The sequence below is a fragment of the Cervus canadensis genome, chromosome 18 (assembly GCF_019320065.1).
Source record: "Cervus canadensis isolate Bull #8, Minnesota chromosome 18, ASM1932006v1, whole genome shotgun sequence".
NCBI lineage: Eukaryota > Metazoa > Chordata > Mammalia > Artiodactyla > Cervidae > Cervus > Cervus canadensis.
This window is the reverse complement of record NC_057403.1, coordinates 51336804-51354908: the sequence shown is the minus strand read 5'-3', so window position 1 is coordinate 51354908 and position 18105 is coordinate 51336804. Positions and strand designations below refer to the sequence as shown.

The 18105-nt window shown below is 50.4% G+C and overlaps 1 protein-coding gene across 4 annotated transcripts in view; it reads left to right on the top strand.

Annotated features, from left to right (window-relative positions):
- ZC3H18 (zinc finger CCCH-type containing 18) overlaps positions 1–18105 on the top strand; it is a 42354-nt gene that overhangs the window by 4924 nt on the left and 19325 nt on the right. For 3 of the 4 annotated variants that reach the window (XM_043436422.1, XM_043436421.1, XM_043436420.1), the window contains exons 2-7: positions 1331–1902; positions 7823–7907; positions 8591–8659; positions 16041–16189; positions 16502–16594; positions 17233–17390. In XM_043436422.1, the coding sequence (XP_043292357.1) occupies positions 1345–1902; positions 7823–7907; positions 8591–8659; positions 16041–16189; positions 16502–16594; positions 17233–17390 (1112 nt within the window). In that variant the 5' untranslated portion in view covers positions 1331–1344. The remainder of the gene's footprint in view (positions 1–1330; positions 1903–7822; positions 7908–8590; positions 8660–16040; positions 16190–16501; positions 16595–17232; positions 17391–18105) is intronic. The other variant, XM_043436423.1, reaches the window with a different exon arrangement.

Sequence of the window (18105 nt, the reverse complement as noted above, 5' to 3'; positions counted from 1 at the left end):
GGTGATGACTTTGAAGTGATTTGTCCTTATGTTTGCTGAATTTTAATAATTTCCATTATCAGCAAAAAAAATTTTTTAACTATGGGTTCAGATACCAGTTCTTGATATGTGCATCTTTAAACACAGGTTCTCCTTTTGAAAGTGTACATTTAAAAGATATATTTTAAAATTTTAGTTACATATAAATGCATAAGTAATTTTATATACTTATGCAAATACGGTTATGTGTGTTTTCAGGTTTCATCAAGGTATCATGTGACATGACTGTGGCATACATTGTTTTAAATAAAAAACCTTGAAGACTCAGGTGAACATTAAACCTTTCACTGTTCCTGCTCTTTCACACCAGCTTGATGGTGACCCCTGGCCTGGTGGACGGTCAGTGTTCGCTTGTAGGCTGTGTGGTGTTGATTGGCTATTTGGTGTTGATTTCACACACACACGCACACACACACACACTCAGCCCAGTTTATGCAGCCTGCGTTTAGAACAATTGGGACAATTTTCTGTCTTTGCACATTAGGGTGGGAAAACCAGGAAATAGTCACTTTATAATTAAATCTAGTTAGTAAAAATAGAAAAGAAATCTTCTTTTCTAGGATGACAGTCAATGTTTTTATATTCGAAACTACTTAAACATGTACAATTTTCTGCCAGAGTTGTTTCCTGCAGCATGCCCATCCTGGAAAGGTACTTCTTGAGAATCAGGGTGCATGGAGGCCTTCTGGCGTCCTTTGGTGGCTCCAGAAGGGCCTGCGGTTTAAGGATCACCCCCAGTGATTGTGACTTGGTGGTCAGGGCCAGGCCTGGAGAGACGTATGCAGGAGTGGAGACAGCCTGCATCCTGGGGACTGTCTGAGGCAATCGGGCTTGTGTTCCAGACCCTGTAGGGGGCTCCAGACAGTGGTCAGGCATGTTGCCTTCTGTGTTGCCATGGTGTTCCTAATGCACATCCTCCTGAATTTCAAAAGAAATTACTTTAAGAACCCAAAAAGCTGTCGCTTGTGGTGCCCATCTTCCTGCTCACTGGCTGATAAGCTTGGGTTGCCCTGGGAGGAGGGGGCTGTGCGGGGGCTCTTGCCACCCAGTGGTTCTGGGTGTGGGGCTCCTGACGCCCAGCTCAGCGGGCCCGGCCTGGCCCCATGGAGGCCTGGGCTGCGGTGCCTGGTGCCGCTGGTCTGCAGAGCACAGTCTGGGATGTGGAGGAGCTGGGCAGCCACGGGTCCTGAGCCCTCCTGCAGATCAGGAGCCCTCCTGGGGCTAGGAGAGCCGCGCGGGACTGACTGGCCCTTCTGCTGGATGCTCTGAGTGTGTTCTCTTTCTTTTGCAGAACCGTGGGTACTGATGGATGTGGCCGAGAGCCCTGACCGGGACCCTCGCTCTCCGGAGGACGAAGAAGAGCAGCAGGGGCTCTCGGACGATGACATCCTGAGGGAAAGCGGGTCTGAGCAGGATCTGGACGCGGCGGGTGGGAGGGCTTCTGACTTGGAGGATGAGGAGAGTGTGGCCCCAGGACTGAGCCAGGAGGATGAGGAGAGTCGCTCCGATGAGGACGACCGGGACTCTGAGGCTCAGGAGCTGAGCAGGGGCCCGGCCAGCCCCCCACGAGCTGAGGGGGACCGTGCCAGCGACCTGAGGGACGAGGCCTCGTCGGTCACCAGGGACCTGGATGAGCACGAGCTAGATTACGACGAGGAGGTGCCCGAGGAGCCGGCCCCTGGCGCTCAGGAGGACGATGCTGAGAAGGCCGGGCCCGAGGATGACGAGGAGCGCGGAGAAGGGGCTCCTGGGGAGGAGGGGAAGGCGGGGGGCCATGCTGTGGAGGACAAGGAGCCCCCAGAGGCTGCCAAGGAGAAGAGGAAAGAGGATGATGACGGGGAGATCGACGACGGGGAGATCGATGTGAGTAGGCCCGGTGGGCGCCCTGAGGAAGGGGTGGGGGGGCCAGCGCTGGGGCCGTTGCCGTGGTGGTGAGGGGACACTGAAGGCATGGAGACTGGCCTGGCCTGGAGTCGGCAGCTGGCGGAAGTTCCACAGACCCTCACTTGTCTGTCTGGTGCTGTTGGTTGGATCGTGTTAAAATTGTGGATTTTTTTTTTTTTAAAGAGGTCATTTTCTGCCTTTTTTTTTTTTTCTGTCTTTAAGTACTGTTTGAGTTAGTGTTCAACTAGAACCATTGTGGATTTAATTTCCTGTTAGATTCTTGAGACTGAGGAAACTTCCTTCCAGTTTTGTCCATTATTTTGGCCATTTTTCTCTTTGTCCTCTGCTGAGGGTCTTCACTAGGCCATGCTTCTTTGCAAGTGTCTCGTTGGGACTGCAGAAAATGGGATTGTGTTGTCAGGGCACTTTGACTTTTGACCATCACATTCTTTTAACTTTATTTATATTAATCTGGCCTTTCAGGTTAAGGAGAAGGTATCTGGTAATAATCGTTTTAGTTGTGAGCAGTTGGGTTTTTATGACAGATAATCTGATGAGAGAACTTCCATCACCATCTTTTAAGAGGTTGAATTTTGAGGAGGGAAGAATTTGAAGTCCTGCTGAGAAATGCTTTTACTCAAAGGAGGAGAGAGAGGGAGTTTTAATATCCCAGGAAGGAGATTCTGCTCATGGGAGAGGCACTGAAGTGAGAGGTGTGAGGAATAGCTCTCAGAAATGCTCTGGGTTGCTGAGGGGAGGGGGCTGTTGGTTAAGTATATGAGCTGGATTTGCCTGACACACTGGCTTCAGCAGCTAGTACGTATGCCATGTCTTGGGGCCATGGTTGTGCCTGGTGTTGCTTCTTGAACTTCACGAGAACAGAACTTTGTGAGGCGTTACAGGCTCATGTGTGTAGTTACAAGCTTAGAATTTTAGATCTTTTGTCTTCTCACAACTAAACGTAGCAGATGGTCTCCTAAGCTAATAGCCACTGCTTGTTAGTATTATACTTACTTACAAGGATGCTGTCAGGACGTTGTCTGTGAGCATTCTTAGGTTCTGCCAGCTGTGCTTCCTTGCAATTTGGAAATTTCTTCTCAACCAGAGGGTTGCCAGAGGAAAAAGAGATGCCACGAGACTCCAGTTAATCAGTTTGGATGACATTTGGGGCAGAAGACGAAATCATTGATTGAGATTGCCCATGAGTTTGGTCTCTCAGTTTACAAAAAGAAAAGCTAAGTCAGTGTCTTGCCCATAGGACGTGGGGCTCCTAGTGATGGGATGTGCGGCCGGCGGGTCTGGACAGTCCTCCCCCATTAAGAAAGGACTAAGGTGCAAGCTCTTCTTGCTTCAGCTGTGAATAGTCCGCAGGGGAAGTTCATTGACTTCTCAGCCTTTCCATGCTCACATGCGGTCAGATATCTCCCCACAGGTCCTGGGGGCTCTACCACTGCACTGAGTTAGATGTGGTGGCCTAGGACGTGACGTTGACCTGAGCTGGCCCAGGAAAACACCTGTTGTTTGGAGATAGCTGGTTTCTTCAGAAACAGCATGAGAAGTAGAAATCCAGGTTGACTTTCTTGCCCACTTGACCCTAGATGGTTGTTTGGTTTGGCTTGTGCCTGCCTGGCCTCTCAAGAGGGCCCCAGAGCCCCGCTGGCCCCAGGCCCACCTTCATTCAGCCACAGGGTGGCATGTCTATCCACATGCATCCCCATGGGCCCTGCAGTGTGCTGCTGGGCTCTTTGTGACACGGGGGCATGTGACCAGGCGGAGCAGAGCCTGTCGCCCCTCCAGACAGGCAGGCCTGGACAGGGGTGGGCGCTATGAGTGGAGACTCGGACCCTCGTGGGAGCCCCTCTGGTTCACTTGTGCCCAGATGCCTGCATTCCAGGCTCCTCCCCATTCTTTGATCACTTGCTTAGATGTTACGCCCTTTCTGTGGGCTCTGCCCCTGACTGTCGCGTCAGGCTTGGTGCCTTTGCTGTGATTCCAATCTGAACTGACTGGGTCGTCAGTATGTGTGTTCCTGTTGCTCTTTAGCACCCTTACTTCCAAGAACACAAGTGATTTACCCTTCTTTTAACTGAGAAGTGCTTTTCTCTGTTGGAGTACACTGACCTGCTTTTTTCCCTTGTAGGCTTTGGGTCACTGGGACAGATAGCTGGTTTGGAGGGAAGCAGGCCCCCTCTCCCCAGCTTTTCCACTTTCTTGGTGGTTTCCTTGGTAGTGACATCAGTTTGTACAATGAACCTTTGATGTTCTTCTGTTTGAACCAGGTGGTTTATAACTCAGGCCTTGAATGACTTGCACGTGTTTTGGTGAGCTACCTTCAAATACCAGTGCCCTTCTGGAAGTGCCACTTCCCTGTTGCAGTGGGAGGGGATTTTGCAAACAGGATTGTGGGCCAGCTATTTATAGCGTCTAGCTTATTTGTGGAGGGGGCCGAGGGTCCCCGCCAAGTGACAGCTGAAGCATGGGTGAACTTGACTTAGTCAGCGGTCTCACCTGTGCCGGCAGCTCAGACAGCCAAATGGCGCGAGCAGCCATGTGTGCCTTGCATGGTCCTACACAGAGCCTCCTCCCTCGAGAGTCTGTGACTTGCCTTTGCAGACTCCAGTCCTTCCATCTTTGGCCCTCCATCGTCTCCTCCGCTTTGTGACTTGGTTCTGTTTTTATGTCTCACATGTTGTCTGGTTAACGAAACTTTGGCACCTGGAGCATCCCATCCACTTGGGAAGGGGCAGAGTATTCTGTTCCCTCCCTCCTTTCGTCAGTGACTATCGCACTGATAGGGTGGCTGCTCAGAGACGGCGGGACCAGGCCCGCACACCAAGTGGACTGTCCACACAGCTCCTTGGGCAGAAGTGATGGCTCTTGGCCCAGCCAGGGATGAATATGCCTCGGAAGCCTTTTCTTTACATGTGGGCTTTGTCTTCTCATGTTCACATCTGCCTGCTCCTTTCATGTCTGGACACATAGTATTTTCTACCAAAGGATTTAGGGGCTTAGAAATCTGGGGCATTCGCAGCACTGCCCTCTGGTGGGAGGCGGAGAAGCAGCCATGGCGACCTGGTCCCAAGGGATTCAGTCAGGCCTCCCGCCTCCCTCTGCTTGGCTAGTAGGGGCTGGACCACTGTACTTGCTTAGCCGAGCAGCCCAGAAGCTCTGGGGTAGGCAAGCTGCCTTCCTGCCAGCACCCGACATGCTTTAACCTGTTTGTGGTTTGTGTTTATTGCTTTGTGCACAGGTCCTGGGTCCCCTCACAGGTGCTGCTCCACACCCCATCACCATTTTGAAACCAAAACATCAACTCTGGCCTCAAAGGGTGTGCATGCAGGATTATAGACCTGAACTGCTAGCTCGCTATACAGGTGCAGAATCGGAAGTTCAAGGAGCCCCTGATTGGCCCAGCGGCCCCTGGGCCTCTGCTCTGGGGCGCAAGCCTGCATCTTCTTCCTTATCTGCTGTTGCCGGGGAGGTGCTGGGTTGGAAATGAGTTCTTTTTGTTGTTGAGGTGATACCCCAGCTTTGTGGTTTTGTGTTGTTTTAAGGAAAATAACCCACACAAAGGAGAAGGTAGAAGTCACCTGTGCTCCCCTCGCTCACATTTCACGTGTTGCCTCTGAGGGCTTTTTCTGTCAAGATGCTGAGCGGCCACCACGTGCGTCTCCTGAGGCCCGGGTGGAAGCTCTGGCTGCTGGAAGAGTGGGGGGAGGAGGGCACGGCTGGGGCCGGGGGGGGCGGGGGGCAGGCCCACGGTCATGGTAGCAGGAGGAGAACCCAGGCCGCCCTATGCCCCATGCATACTCACCCCAAGGACATGCTGCCTGGTTCTCCCTAGATTTGTAAACTGTAGGGGGGCCTGGCACAAGCTCCCCAAGTTAGTTGTTGGTGCCCTTTTAGCTGTTTATAGACCCACCAGTTTGCTTCTGGGGACACCTGCTCTCTGCTGGCTCTGTTCTAGGTCACGGGATCAGGGGCCACCCGCCAGAATTCCTGCCAGTTACAGCCCTGACCTGGTGCTGGGAACACTCGGGGGCTGACTTTAGAGACATCCTTCTTGAGTTGTTTTTGCTTGAAACTCTTTATAAGATCTCAGAACTCCTTGTGTTCATCACTCGAGAGGCCATTGTGCTAAATGAACAGTTAGTTGACGATTGAGAATATTCTCCTGCTGGGTGATTTATTGATACTTTCGTCTGTCTGGTGTCTAAGAAGCGGCTGAGCTGGGCGGCTGAGCTGGGCAGCTGGCTCCTGATTGCTCTTGTGAATATCGAGAGTAACATCTCTGCAGAAACAGATCTGTAACCTGATCGAGTGCACTGGCTGTGAATCTTGGTTTCTTTCTTTCTTTTTTTTTTTGTGAATCTTGGTTTCTTAAAAGCAGTTGCTCTGTGTGAGCATCTGTATGGCCCAAGACTGCACGTGAGGTGGTGGTGTAGGACCCAGTGCCTGAGGAAGCAGGAAGGACAGGGCTGGGAGACCGGGGTGGGGGGGGCCAGGGGATGATGTTCACAGGGTACAAACTTTCAGTTATTAGGTGAAGAAATTCTCAAGACCTTTAAAAAAACTTGTTACTTTCTCTGAAAGAAATCATTCTGCTGGCTCTCTTAAGAGAGATAGCTCTCAGGCACCTGTTCTTTTTTTTTTTTTTAACAAAATACTTCTTAATAACTTGGTGTTTTTAAGGCAGAAATTTTACAAATATTTACGCTTTGGAATAAGTCACCTTAAGTCCAGGGTTTGTCTCCAGTGTTTCTTCACTCAATGAAGACTGTTTACGGTGAGTCCGATGCTGCTTTTGGAGCAGCAGCAAGTGAAAAGCGGATGGCACCATCTGGTCAGCAGCCTCGGCGGCTGGGGCCCTGTCCGTGGTGGGGGGCTGTGGGGCCTCTGACTCAGACTGTGTCACCCACCGGGAAGGAGAGGCGAGGACATGGTCGGGCCGGACTCACTGCGGTCACAGCTGTGGGGAGCATGCGGAGGGTCACGGGTGTGGGTGCCCGTCCAGAAGCAGTCCCCAGGCTGAGTGGGATGGGCAGTCATTTGGACGAGGGCAGTGCTGCAGGTGATGAGAGGAGGGTCTCCCAGACCTCTGCCCTGCTTGTGGCTCCCTTGTGTTCACCACACGAGGGCGCTCTGGAACAGGCTGGGGCCTGCAGACCTGGAGGGGCTCTATCCTGGACTTAGCATCTTAACTACATCTACAGGGCTCTGGATCCCTGCTTGGGCTAGGGGCCATCCTGGGTTGGGGTTTCAGCTCAGGGCACAGGTGGGGGGCTGGGGAGGGTGCAGAGCAGTGGTCCAAGTTGCTCTCTGAAATCCCTGGAGGAGAGACCCACCCCTACTTGTGGTCTTGAAACCCTCCTGCATTATAAAACCCAAGGTTGGGAACTCTGGGCCAGAACAGGAAGAGAAGGCCCAGGTCTAAGCTGAAGTGGATCTGCTCACTGACCTGAGTCGCCTAAATTCCCTCCTCCTTGGCCCTAGACTTGTAAATTAGAGAAAGTGCCTAGTTTAAAGGACACAAAATATTTTTTCCTGTAAATTTTAAGTGCAAAAAATATTAAAAACCTGAAGTGTGGCCATTTCCTGCCCAGAATTGCTAATTAACAGAACTATGATGACAGCCTGGCTTGTGTTGCATGTCACGTACATCACAGAACGTTGTTTCTTGGTGATCGCTGTGACGCTGCAGTCTGTGGGTGAGCTTCGATCATCCGCATAGCCCGATTGGGGGAGTCTCAGGTTTGGAAGCATGTATGAACGTGGCTGCGTGAGTCGCATGGCCGTACCCTGTCTGGTTTAGGGAGTGCCGTGCGCGTTGGTAGGCGTCCCTCCCGCCTCATCACCTCATTCAGGTGAGTCTCTCTTCAAGTGACTCTCTCTGTTTCAGGACGATGACCTGGAGGAGGGTGAGGTGAAGGACCCCAGTGACAGGAAGGTGAGGCCTCGTCCTACCTGCCGATTCTTCATGAAAGGTAATTGTCTGCGTGAGGGGCCTCTGCGTGGCCCGTTGGTGTGGTCTCAGTTGTTCCCGGGACAGAGGTGGTGGTTCAGCCCTGGGCCTGGGCAGGGCTGTCCTCAGGGCCGCAGTGACCGTCTGTGGCGGTGGCAGCGGCAGAGCTTTGCTCTCAGCTGTGGGCCTTTCCTGGTCACTCTCGTGCCTTGCTCGGAGGGCAGCCAGCCTGCTTGTTTCACCCTAGGCTCCAGCCCATTCACCCAGCACAGACCCATGTCTCCACTGTAGACAGCATCACTCCTTGTCTGAGTGGTCCCTTTTCTAAGGCCACTTGCCCCAGCTGTGACATTTCCCAACTCTGTAAGGAGAATTCCCACTTATTACCAGGCGTCAGAGGCTGGAAAGGAGCCTGTAGAAGGGTCGGCCTCTGAAGGCAGCAAGGCCCCTCCCTCCTGCAAAGCGGATGGAGTGAGTTGAGTGGCTGTGACAGAGAAGGTGTGACAAGGGGCTCAAGCCCAGGGTGCGTGTGTCGGGGCTGCTCCGGAACAGCGCCGTCCGGCGTGTCTGTGATGGAGCGGCCCCTTGCACCGGAGGAAGGTCTTCTCCTGCCCGGGCTTGCTGTGACCCCAGACGCCTCGCGCACTGACCCGGCCCACCCGTGCAGCCTAACGTTCACGAGAGCTTCCTGTACTTCTTTTCCAGATGTTGTGACACCATTGTCCACTCCTCCACCAATATCAAATTCCATACCATTCAGAGGCCAGGTTAAAGGTACAAAATATACGATATTCATCTCTCTAGTACCGCACAGTCCCCCTGCTCCGGAGGCCAGACTCTTTTCTTCTGGATCCAGAATCCTGCCGTGATGCCAGGGGTAGGGGGAGGCTCTGAGGGCAGGACGCGGCCGTGACGGGCTCGCAGGGGCCGCGTGCTGCCTGCACAGGGGGTGGCGGGGGGCGGGGGGCGGTGGTGGAGCCCCGTCCTATGAGTGGCCGTGAACAAGCCCGTCCCTCATACTGAGGTGACCCAAGGATGCAAGCGCCTGGGAACGCTCGGGGCCCTGGTCAGCACGTCCTGGGGGCGCGTCCTCTTGGCTGTGCTGTTTCTGTGCTGCTCGTTGCCGCTGCGCAATGGCTCCTCTGTGCGGCCACATGCGCCGTTCCCTGGATGGGAGCATAGCCGCCCTAAGGATGCAGATGAATACGCAGCACCTTCTAGAAAGTAAATGCTTACAGCTTCTCAAAGCCTGTGGTATTTGAAGTGTCAGTATCTCAGAAAACTTAAACTTAAGCCAAAGACTTCCTTGCCATAAAGACTTCAGTCTGTCTCTGGAATTTCTGGAGTAAATCAGTGGAGCCCGTGGAGCCCAACACGCATGCATGCACACACATGTGCTGCGATCATTTCCAGTTAGCACTGTGCACAGACCCTGTGGTTAGAAGTCTGGCCACGGTCAGGACCTGCGGGAGGCCCCGTGGCAACAGGGCGGGAGGCTGCAGCACCCACCTGTGAGGGCACAGAGGCTCCGGCCAGGTGCGTGGTGTCTCACTGCTGAAGGACTTGCCAGAATTTAGCTCCAGAAGCGCACACACTACAAGACGAAGCTGGTGGCCGTACACAGAGACTCATTGGGGGGTGCTGGAGGGGGTGCCCTCTCCAAGGACGTCTGCAGCAGGGGGGGTGGGTGGGGTGGTAATAGCACAGCAGGGGAGGTGCCTCAGATCCCACTGAGCACCCAGGTGGGGTTTCAGGGAGTGACACCGCCCACCACCACGTGTCAGGCCTTTCTTGGTAGAGAAGTCAGAAGCTACTGGTAAGCAGCGTTTTTTGCAGTTTAATTGGGCACATTCAGTAACTTGTTTCAGAAGTATACTGTTTAATTTATAGTTTCCCTTCCCCCGATATTCTGTTCATTCTACAGAATAATGTGATAGATCTTTGGGTGTTCTGGGACATACCTCTTACCTTTCCTTAGGAAAAAGATTTTGGATGTAAACGTTTTTGCTTGTATGCAGTTTAAAAGATTATAAGCTGAGATGGATGCATTTCGGTTCTCTCCAATAGCAAGAGTCACTAAAATACAATGAAGTTTGCTGTGTCTGGGGAGGATGTGGAGAAACAGAACCTTACTTACGCCCTGGGTGCAGCCTGCTCAGAGTGTGTGGTGGAGAGGGCTGCAGCTAAGCCAGCCACTCCCCCCCGGTGTGTCCTGAGCCGCACGGAGACCTGTACACAAGTGTTCACAGCAGCATGGTCACAACAGGCAGAAGGTAGAAACAGCCCCAGTGCCCATCGGCTCGTGAGGGGATAAACAGGATGTGGTCCGTCCATACCAGGGAATAATAAAAGCAGTATGGATGAACCTGAGGACACTGCTGGTCACTAACAGCCCATATTGTATGATTTTGCTTATGGGAACTGTCCAGGGTGGACAGATCCATAGAGACAGAAAATGGGCTGGTTATTGTCCAGGCCAGAGCAGGAGGGGCAGCCATTGAGTACAGGGTTTCATTTTGGGAGGTGGAATGTCCTAGAATTGTGTAGTAGCGATGGTTGCACAACTTTGTGAACATACTAAAACCCACTGAATGGTGCCCTTTAAATAGGGGTATTTTACAGTATGTGAATTATATCTTAATTTGAAAATACTTAAACAGTGTTTGTTAGCTATATTTCTATTACAAGTTGTGATCTGCAGATTAATTGTTAAGTTGCCCAGATGGACGCATTGATCTTTGTAACCGATGACAACAATGTACTTAGGAATACAAGTTGAAACATTTTAAAGCGCCAGTACTTTGTTTATGGTATATTTTCATCTCTCACCTACTTAGGTTGAGTCATCAAAACTTGAAGTTCTGTCCACAAAGGCATAAATAGCATTTTCTTTAAATTGTCCTGCTCCTGGGTCTCTGATTACTTGGCTGTCCGTAGCACCAAGCCTGTTCTGCAGACCAGGCCTCCTGTGTCTGCTCCTTCCTGTGCCTGCGCACCCCCCCCAACACACACACACTTTCTTCCTCTTGTTAAAATTGTGGTAAAAAACAACATAAAATTTACCATCTTAACTGTTGTTAAGTGTCCATTTCATTGGCCTTCATTGTGGCCATCACCCCCATGGGCCTCCAGAGCTCCTTTCATTATGGAAACCTGAAACTGTCTGTGTTAGACAGGAGCTCCCAGCCCTCCACCTCTGCCCACCTCACCTCCATGAAGTTGAGTACCCCGTGTGCCTAACAGAAGTGCAGTCTCATCCTTTTGTGAGGGGCTCATTTCACTCAGCACAGTGTCCTCAAGGTTCATCCACGCTGTGGCAGTGTCAGGATTGCCTTCCTCTTCAGGATGGAGTGACAGTCCGCTGCGGGGCAGATCACACTGTGCTTGCCCGTCGCCCGTCAGTGGGCGTCTCGGTTGCTTCCTTGCTTGACCTGTTGTGATAATGCTGCTGGGAAGATGGGTGTGCAGATGTCTCTTTGACACCCTCCTCTCCAATCTGTTGAATATACACCCAGAAGTAGGATGGCCTGGTCGTGTGGTACTTATGTCTTTAAAGTTTTAGAAACTGCCCTACAATTGTCCACGTGGCTCTACCGTTTCGCATCCCACCACGTCGCCCGGGGTTTAAGCTCTTTCCTTGTGGACGCCCATTTTCTGGTTTTGCAATAGTGACTGTCATCATGGGTGTGGGGTGGTGTCTCCTGTGGGTTCTGATTTGCATTTCCCTCTGATTAGTGATGTGGAGCATCTCTTCAAGTGCTTTTTGGCCATTTGTGAATATTCTTTGGAGAAGTGCTTACTGCCCATTTTTTAATCCCTGCATCCTCTGGTGTTTAAGGCAGGAGGTCTCCAGGTATGTTCTTGCGACCTAGGGGCCCTTGAAGTCAGTGCCTTAGTGAGACTGAATGCACCACTCGGCAGGGGCCACCTGCTGCACATGCTGTGAAACAACGTCCATGATTAGTTTGAGTTTAGGTCTTTTCATAAATAAATTTATCAAGGTATAATTGCCCTGTCATAAAATCCACCTATTTTAAGTGTCCAGTTTAATGATTCTTATTAGTTTAGCAAGTTGTGCAGCCAGCACCAAAGTCCAGGTGTAGAATATTTCCTTCGCCCCACCACAACCCCTCAGTGTGTGTCTTTTTGCTTTTCTAACAAAACTGCAAGCACTCACGGAGCTCCTTTGCTGCCCTTGAGGCGTGAGGGGTGCCTCCAGGGAGGGCATGCCAGGTGTGGCCATGAGCCCAGTCCTGTTGCCTCCAGGACACCCAGAAAGCCAGGACAGTGGCTGCTGATAAGGTCAGCCTCTCAAGTGAAAAATCAGAGTGTTAGGAAACTTGACAGCTTTGCAGGATTTGATGACTTTTCCAAGCTAACGTTGTGTGATGTCACAAAATCCTACCTGGGTAGAAAGCCATTCACAGTTCAAGGTGGACCCGCCTGGGAGTCAGAGAAGTTCAGTGGCAGGGCTGGGGGAGTTCCTGGTCAAAGCCTCGGAGGACACGCAGCGTCGGGAGAGGCCTCAGGGTCTCCCAGCGGCTGCACCTCCTCCCCTGAGCCACCCCCAGAGCAGGCTAATTTTTCTCAAAATATGTTCATAAAACCTTTATGTTAACAAATATTGTTAACATAAATTATATATGTTATATTTTATGTCTTTAAATTTTCTCGGTTTTAATATCAATAAATATAATCATTACAGAGACTCTGGGATCCTGAGACCGAAAAGTTACACAAACCACTGGTTTCAAGTCTGTCATTTATAAAGAAGCAGCCCAGAAACTATTTTTATTCTTTCAACTACCATAATGAATAATGACTATTCCTGAAGAAGTCGAAGCAGCTCAGCACAGATGACCTGGTTGTCTGTCTGTCACAGTTCTGTGAAGAGGGGAGCACTGACTTTTGTGTTCTTACATTAAGTTTGTGTTCATTGAGTTTTATGCCTGTTAGAGGAAGCATTTGTAGAACTTGGGTTGGTCTTTAATATTTCCTTATTAGATTTTTATATATTCTGTTTTCTTTTCAAAAAGTATTTTTTAAAAAAACCATGAAGTACTTTAAACTTATTTTGACAATCCCTATTTTTATTAGTTATTCTGAGTTGTTCAAATTAACAGGAAATGGGACCGAGGAATATCTAAATAAGACCACTGTGTCTTATTTAGAAACAAGGAAGTCTTTGTTTAAAATTCTAGTGTGAAGAAAGTGTTTTGTGTGGAAGCTAGAGAAAGAGGGTGTAAAATCATCTCCGCTGTTGTGGGAGGCACCACAGGTGCCGTGGCATGCAGGTTAGAAATGCCAGCAGAGGCACCTCACTGACCTCCAGTCAGACTAGCAGTCAGAAGTTTTAAGGCCTGGTGGTATTTCTGACCAAACTCCTGGATCTGCTGTGTGGGGCGTGCATTCTGTCATCTGTGTTCGTGTCTGGTTTCCGCTGAGACTGAGGCAGGCTGTGTGTGTGTGTGTGTGTGTGTGTGTGTGTGTGTGTGTGTGTGTGTGTGTGTGTGTGTGTGTGTGTGTGTGTGTGTGACTGAGGCAGGCTGTGTGTGTGTGTGTGTGTGTGTGTGTGTGTGATGTGTGGCGAGGAGGCTGTGTGTGGTTGTGTGTGTGTGTGTGTGTGTGTGTGACTGAGGCAGGCTGTGTGTTGTGTGTGTGTGTGTGTGTGTGACTGAGGCAGGCTGTGTGTGTGTGTGTGTGTGTGTGTGTGTGGCGTGCATTCTGTCATCTGTGTTCGTGTCTGGTTTCTGCTGAGACTGAGGCAGCCTGTGTGTGTGTGTGTGTGTGTGTGTGTGTGTGTGTGGCGTGCATTCTGTCATCTGTGTTCGTGTCTTTGGTTTCTGCTGAGACTGAGGCAGGCTCTGTGTGTGTGTGCGTGTGTGTGTGCGCGTGAGACTAATAGGCACCTTTGTTTACATGTCTTCCTGTGTGGTGTGTGTGTGTGCGCGCGCATGAGACCAATAGGCACCTGTGTGTGTGTGTGTGTGTGTGTGCACATGAGACTAATAGGCACCTTTGTGTGTGTGTGTGTGTGTGTGTGTGTGTGTGCGCGCGCGCGCATGAGACTAATAGGCACCTTGTTTACATGTCTTCCTGTGACCCTCCCACCCACCACCACACTGCGTCCTTTTTTTCCTTCTGGCTGTACCACTTGGATTGCAGCAAAGTCCTCTACTTGCTCCCTTTGGGCTCCTGTGCCTGTCCACACAGACCCCTGACCAAATTGTAATCCTGTTTCGTCATACAGTCACAGTCCACATAAATTTTCTGGTAGTGAAATTTCATTTAGAAGCAGAAGAGAGTTTTTAAACCTGTAAATCTATTTTTGCTTCCATTTCCTGGAGATTTTTTTTTTCCCCAAACAAATTGCTTTCTTAAATTATGAAAGTAATGTGTGCTGACAGAGAGTCAAAACAGTATCAGTTATCCCGATACAGTTGGAGTGTATCCTCCCATACTTCTTTCTGCATAATTGAAAATTCACTTTTCAAAAGGCTGGTGGGATTGCACTGTTCTTGCCACTCTTCCTGCCTGCAGGCGCGGGACGCCTGCCCTTGCATGTTTGTAGACCGCCCACACTTCCTGGAGCAGCCACCTCCTTCTCTTTGGAGGCCCTGGGCTCAGACACAGGCAGTCTCAACTCCTCTCTGCTCATTCTCCGGCTCTTCCTCCCTGCCCTTAAAACCTGAGGAACCAAAGAGCTTTTTTGTTAGTAGGTCAGGGGTGATATTTTTGTTTTGTTTTGAAAATTCAAATACAAAAAGAACAAAGAATAACACACTCATTTACCTCCTACCCATATATGTATTTTAGATTTTAAATATTATAGAAATACTGTGCTTTATTTTGTTAATACTTTTCTGTGCTTACAATTTTTTTGTTACTTTTTAACTGCATGAGCAGTGTGAACTGTGATGTGAATTTATGAGAGTCTAGCGATGAATAAGTGGATATTTTGGAATTCTTTATTTAGATGTATGACTGCATATTCTTTTTTCTTTAAAACTGTCTGAGTCTCTGGGGTTTTGAACCCCCTGGAGTGTGTTACCCAGCCTCTGCTTTGTATGTGATCTCTCAAACACTTTTAGAAATTATAAACTTAGTTGATTGTTTTTGCATTCCCAGAGAAGAAATTTTTTTAAGTATACTTTATTCCATATTTAATTTTGGAGCCATATATTATTGGTTTTAATACAAGTTGAAATGCTCATAATTTTTAAAAGGTAAAATTTAGTGTTTCTTAAATATCAAATGATTATTTCTCTTTAATTTACATGATATAAGGAAAAAAACATTTTTTTGACAGAAATATTCAAATGAAATATTGTGTTTAGGAGTGAATATATATTAAAAGATGGCTTACAATTTAACTACATGCTAACCAATTGAAAATGTTTTCTAAAACCACTTAGATATTGTATGCCATATTTATTAAGCCTGCACACGTATTACCTATTCAAAAAATTAAATTAAAAAAAAAATTCACTCACTAATTAAATTTAAAATGTAGTCTTCTTTTCTGTCCTGAAAAGTCAGGTGGTTTTCCTGAATCTTGGTGTTCTGTTGCTGAATAATACTAAAGGTCAACCTTTTTAGTTCTTTGTTATAAAGTATAAACACCCCATTTATTATAGTTGTCTATGTGTTTTCTCTCTAACCCTTTTTTTTAAGTAACCAGAAGTAGCCTGCAGTGGCTTGCTAGGAGAAATGCAGGTGTACAGAGCTGGTAAAGATCACCCTGGCATAAACTGGCAGAGTTACTGATCGCTATCGTGCTGCTCATTGATTTCTGTTTCAGTATGGGGCTCTCTTGAGTCAGAATCATGACCTTGTCAGTGCACCTTCGGGTGTGTATGTCCTGAGCCGTGAAACCTGAGGCAGGGCCACCCTGATCACCAGGATGCTGTGGGTGTCTCTGTTTAGGGGAGATGAACTACTCTCGTGGTGACTGTGGGGCAGGGTCCTGTGTGGGCCCTTAAGTGCTGCTCTCAGGGCGGCCCAGACTGTCCAGGCCTGCCTTCATGGTCTCGTGGGATGGACAGGGCTGTGCTCGGCCTGCTGCCTGGGTGTCTTGCCGGTCGCCAGTGGAGCAGGGGGAGCTGAGCTGTGCACATGGGCCAGGCCCCCTCTGACCTGCCTCTTACTTCCACAGGGAACTGCACCTGGGGCATGAACTGCAGATTCATACACCCTGGAGTCAACGACAAGGGCAACTACTCCCTCATCACCAAGGCTGAGCCCTTCCCACCCAATGGGGCCCCGCCGCTCGGACCGCACCCCCTGATGCCTGCCAACCCATGGGTACGTGAACGCCATGAATGCCATTCCTTGCTGGCAGGTCACATCTAAACTCTGTTTGTGATGTTCCAACTCAAAAGCATGACTGTGCCTTGTGTGTAAGACATTTCTAGGCTGCCACGGAGGCCAGAGCTGCCTTCCAACCCTCTGGTTGTCCCCAGCTAGGGGCCCCCGTAGGCTTGGGACAGCCAGTCAAGGGAGGGAGGCTGAGAGAGGAGAGCAGGCAGGGCCCGCTGGGGTTTCACTTGGTATTTTTGCGCCCCCATTTCTAAGTTTTGCTTGCTGTCATAACTTTTTGCTTACCTTTTTTTATAGGGCGGGCCTGTAGTAGATGAAATTTTGCCTCCACCCCCTCCAGAACCCCCCACAGAGAGTGCCTGGGAACGAGGACTCCGGCATGCAAAGGAGGTAACAGACCAGTGGAAAGCCTGCGAAGAAAAGTACTAATGGTGGTCCTTGCACAAAGCCAGCATTTCTGTCTCTCCGAGGCTGCTAGGTCATCCAGAGGCCAGGGGGGCCATGCCACTTCCCCTGTGGCCTCTGTATCTGGAGAAGCCATCTTTCCTGGGGAAGCACAGTGCACCCACCTCCCCCTCCCTCATGCTAGGCCACACCTGGCACCTGGCTCCCAGTTCCCGCGCTTACCCCTCTTGGCTCTGGAGCTTCACTTCAGGGAAATGACGTGCGAAAGCAGAGCCGTTCCCGCCCACTCCCCCAGCCCTGCCCCACTCTGGGTGCCTCTCCTGCCTAGAGCACCTTCCCCTGCCCCCTCACTTAGTGCTCGTCTGGAGCCCCCAGTTCAAGGCCAGGACTAGAAACAGGAAGTCAGACATAGGTGAGCTCCTGAGTGCAGGGTGCACTGTGCCTGCAGGGATGGGGCCCTTGTGGGGTCCCGTGTGCATCCCAGCACAGAGCTTCAGCAAATCCCTACTGGGCGCTTGGTCATGCTCCTCTGGTACGCCAGCCCAGGCATCAGGGGTCAGTCAGGGTAGGACCCCCTGTGTTTCCTTAGCAGTAACAGTGTTGGCTTCTTTTTACAATGATAGGTTTTGAAAAAAGCAACTATTCGAAAAGAACAGGAGCCTGATTTTGAAGAGAAAAGGTTTACGGTGACCATTGGTGAAGATGAGCGAGAATTTGACAAAGAAAATGAAGTTTTCCGAGACTGGAACTATCGGATCACGAGAGACGTCAGAGACACAGCGTAAGGAGTGGTTCTGCCTCTGCTTCCCCTGTTGAGAGCTCAGTGTCCCCGGCTGGGTGGGACCCAGGCTCTTGGGAGCAGCAGCACAGTCCACTCCCCTGGGCTGAGAATGGCCTTCCTGAGGTGCTGCAGACAGTTTGCAGCTGACTTTCCTTGTTTTTCTTCTGGAAGGATATGTTTGAGTGCTGTGCCAGGGCCTTGGGACTGTGGAGGGCTCACATCCATTGGGATTCCTACAAGCTCTGAGGGGGTTTACAGTTGTTCCTAAGGCCCCTGAAACCCACGTCTCTCCCACCTTCCCCCAGGTTCCCCAGCAACCAGGAGAAGCTGTGAAATTTGTCCCAAAACCCGGGAGTATGGCAGGTTTCTTCATTGTTGCTGCCAGACATTTTATCATGGGCCTTTTAAATGGATTGCAGAAGCACATGTGGCTGAAACCCCCGTCAGCCCTTGAGGAGCTGTGTGGTGCCCCCCCACATAACCCGGGCTCCAGCACCTACTCCGCACTCAGCCCAGCTCAACTTCAGGCAGGGCAGTCCAGGTCTTTCCCCAGCAGGCAACTTCAGCAGCTCCCTGGTCACACAGCGACACCGCGTGAGGGGCGTTCCTGCTGGAAAGCACAGCCCTGATTTCCGGCTGAAACAACAGTCAGGGGCGCAGATAAAGGCTGTGGGGTCGGCTCTGTGTTTCCGCAGTCGCCGCCACAGCCGCCCAT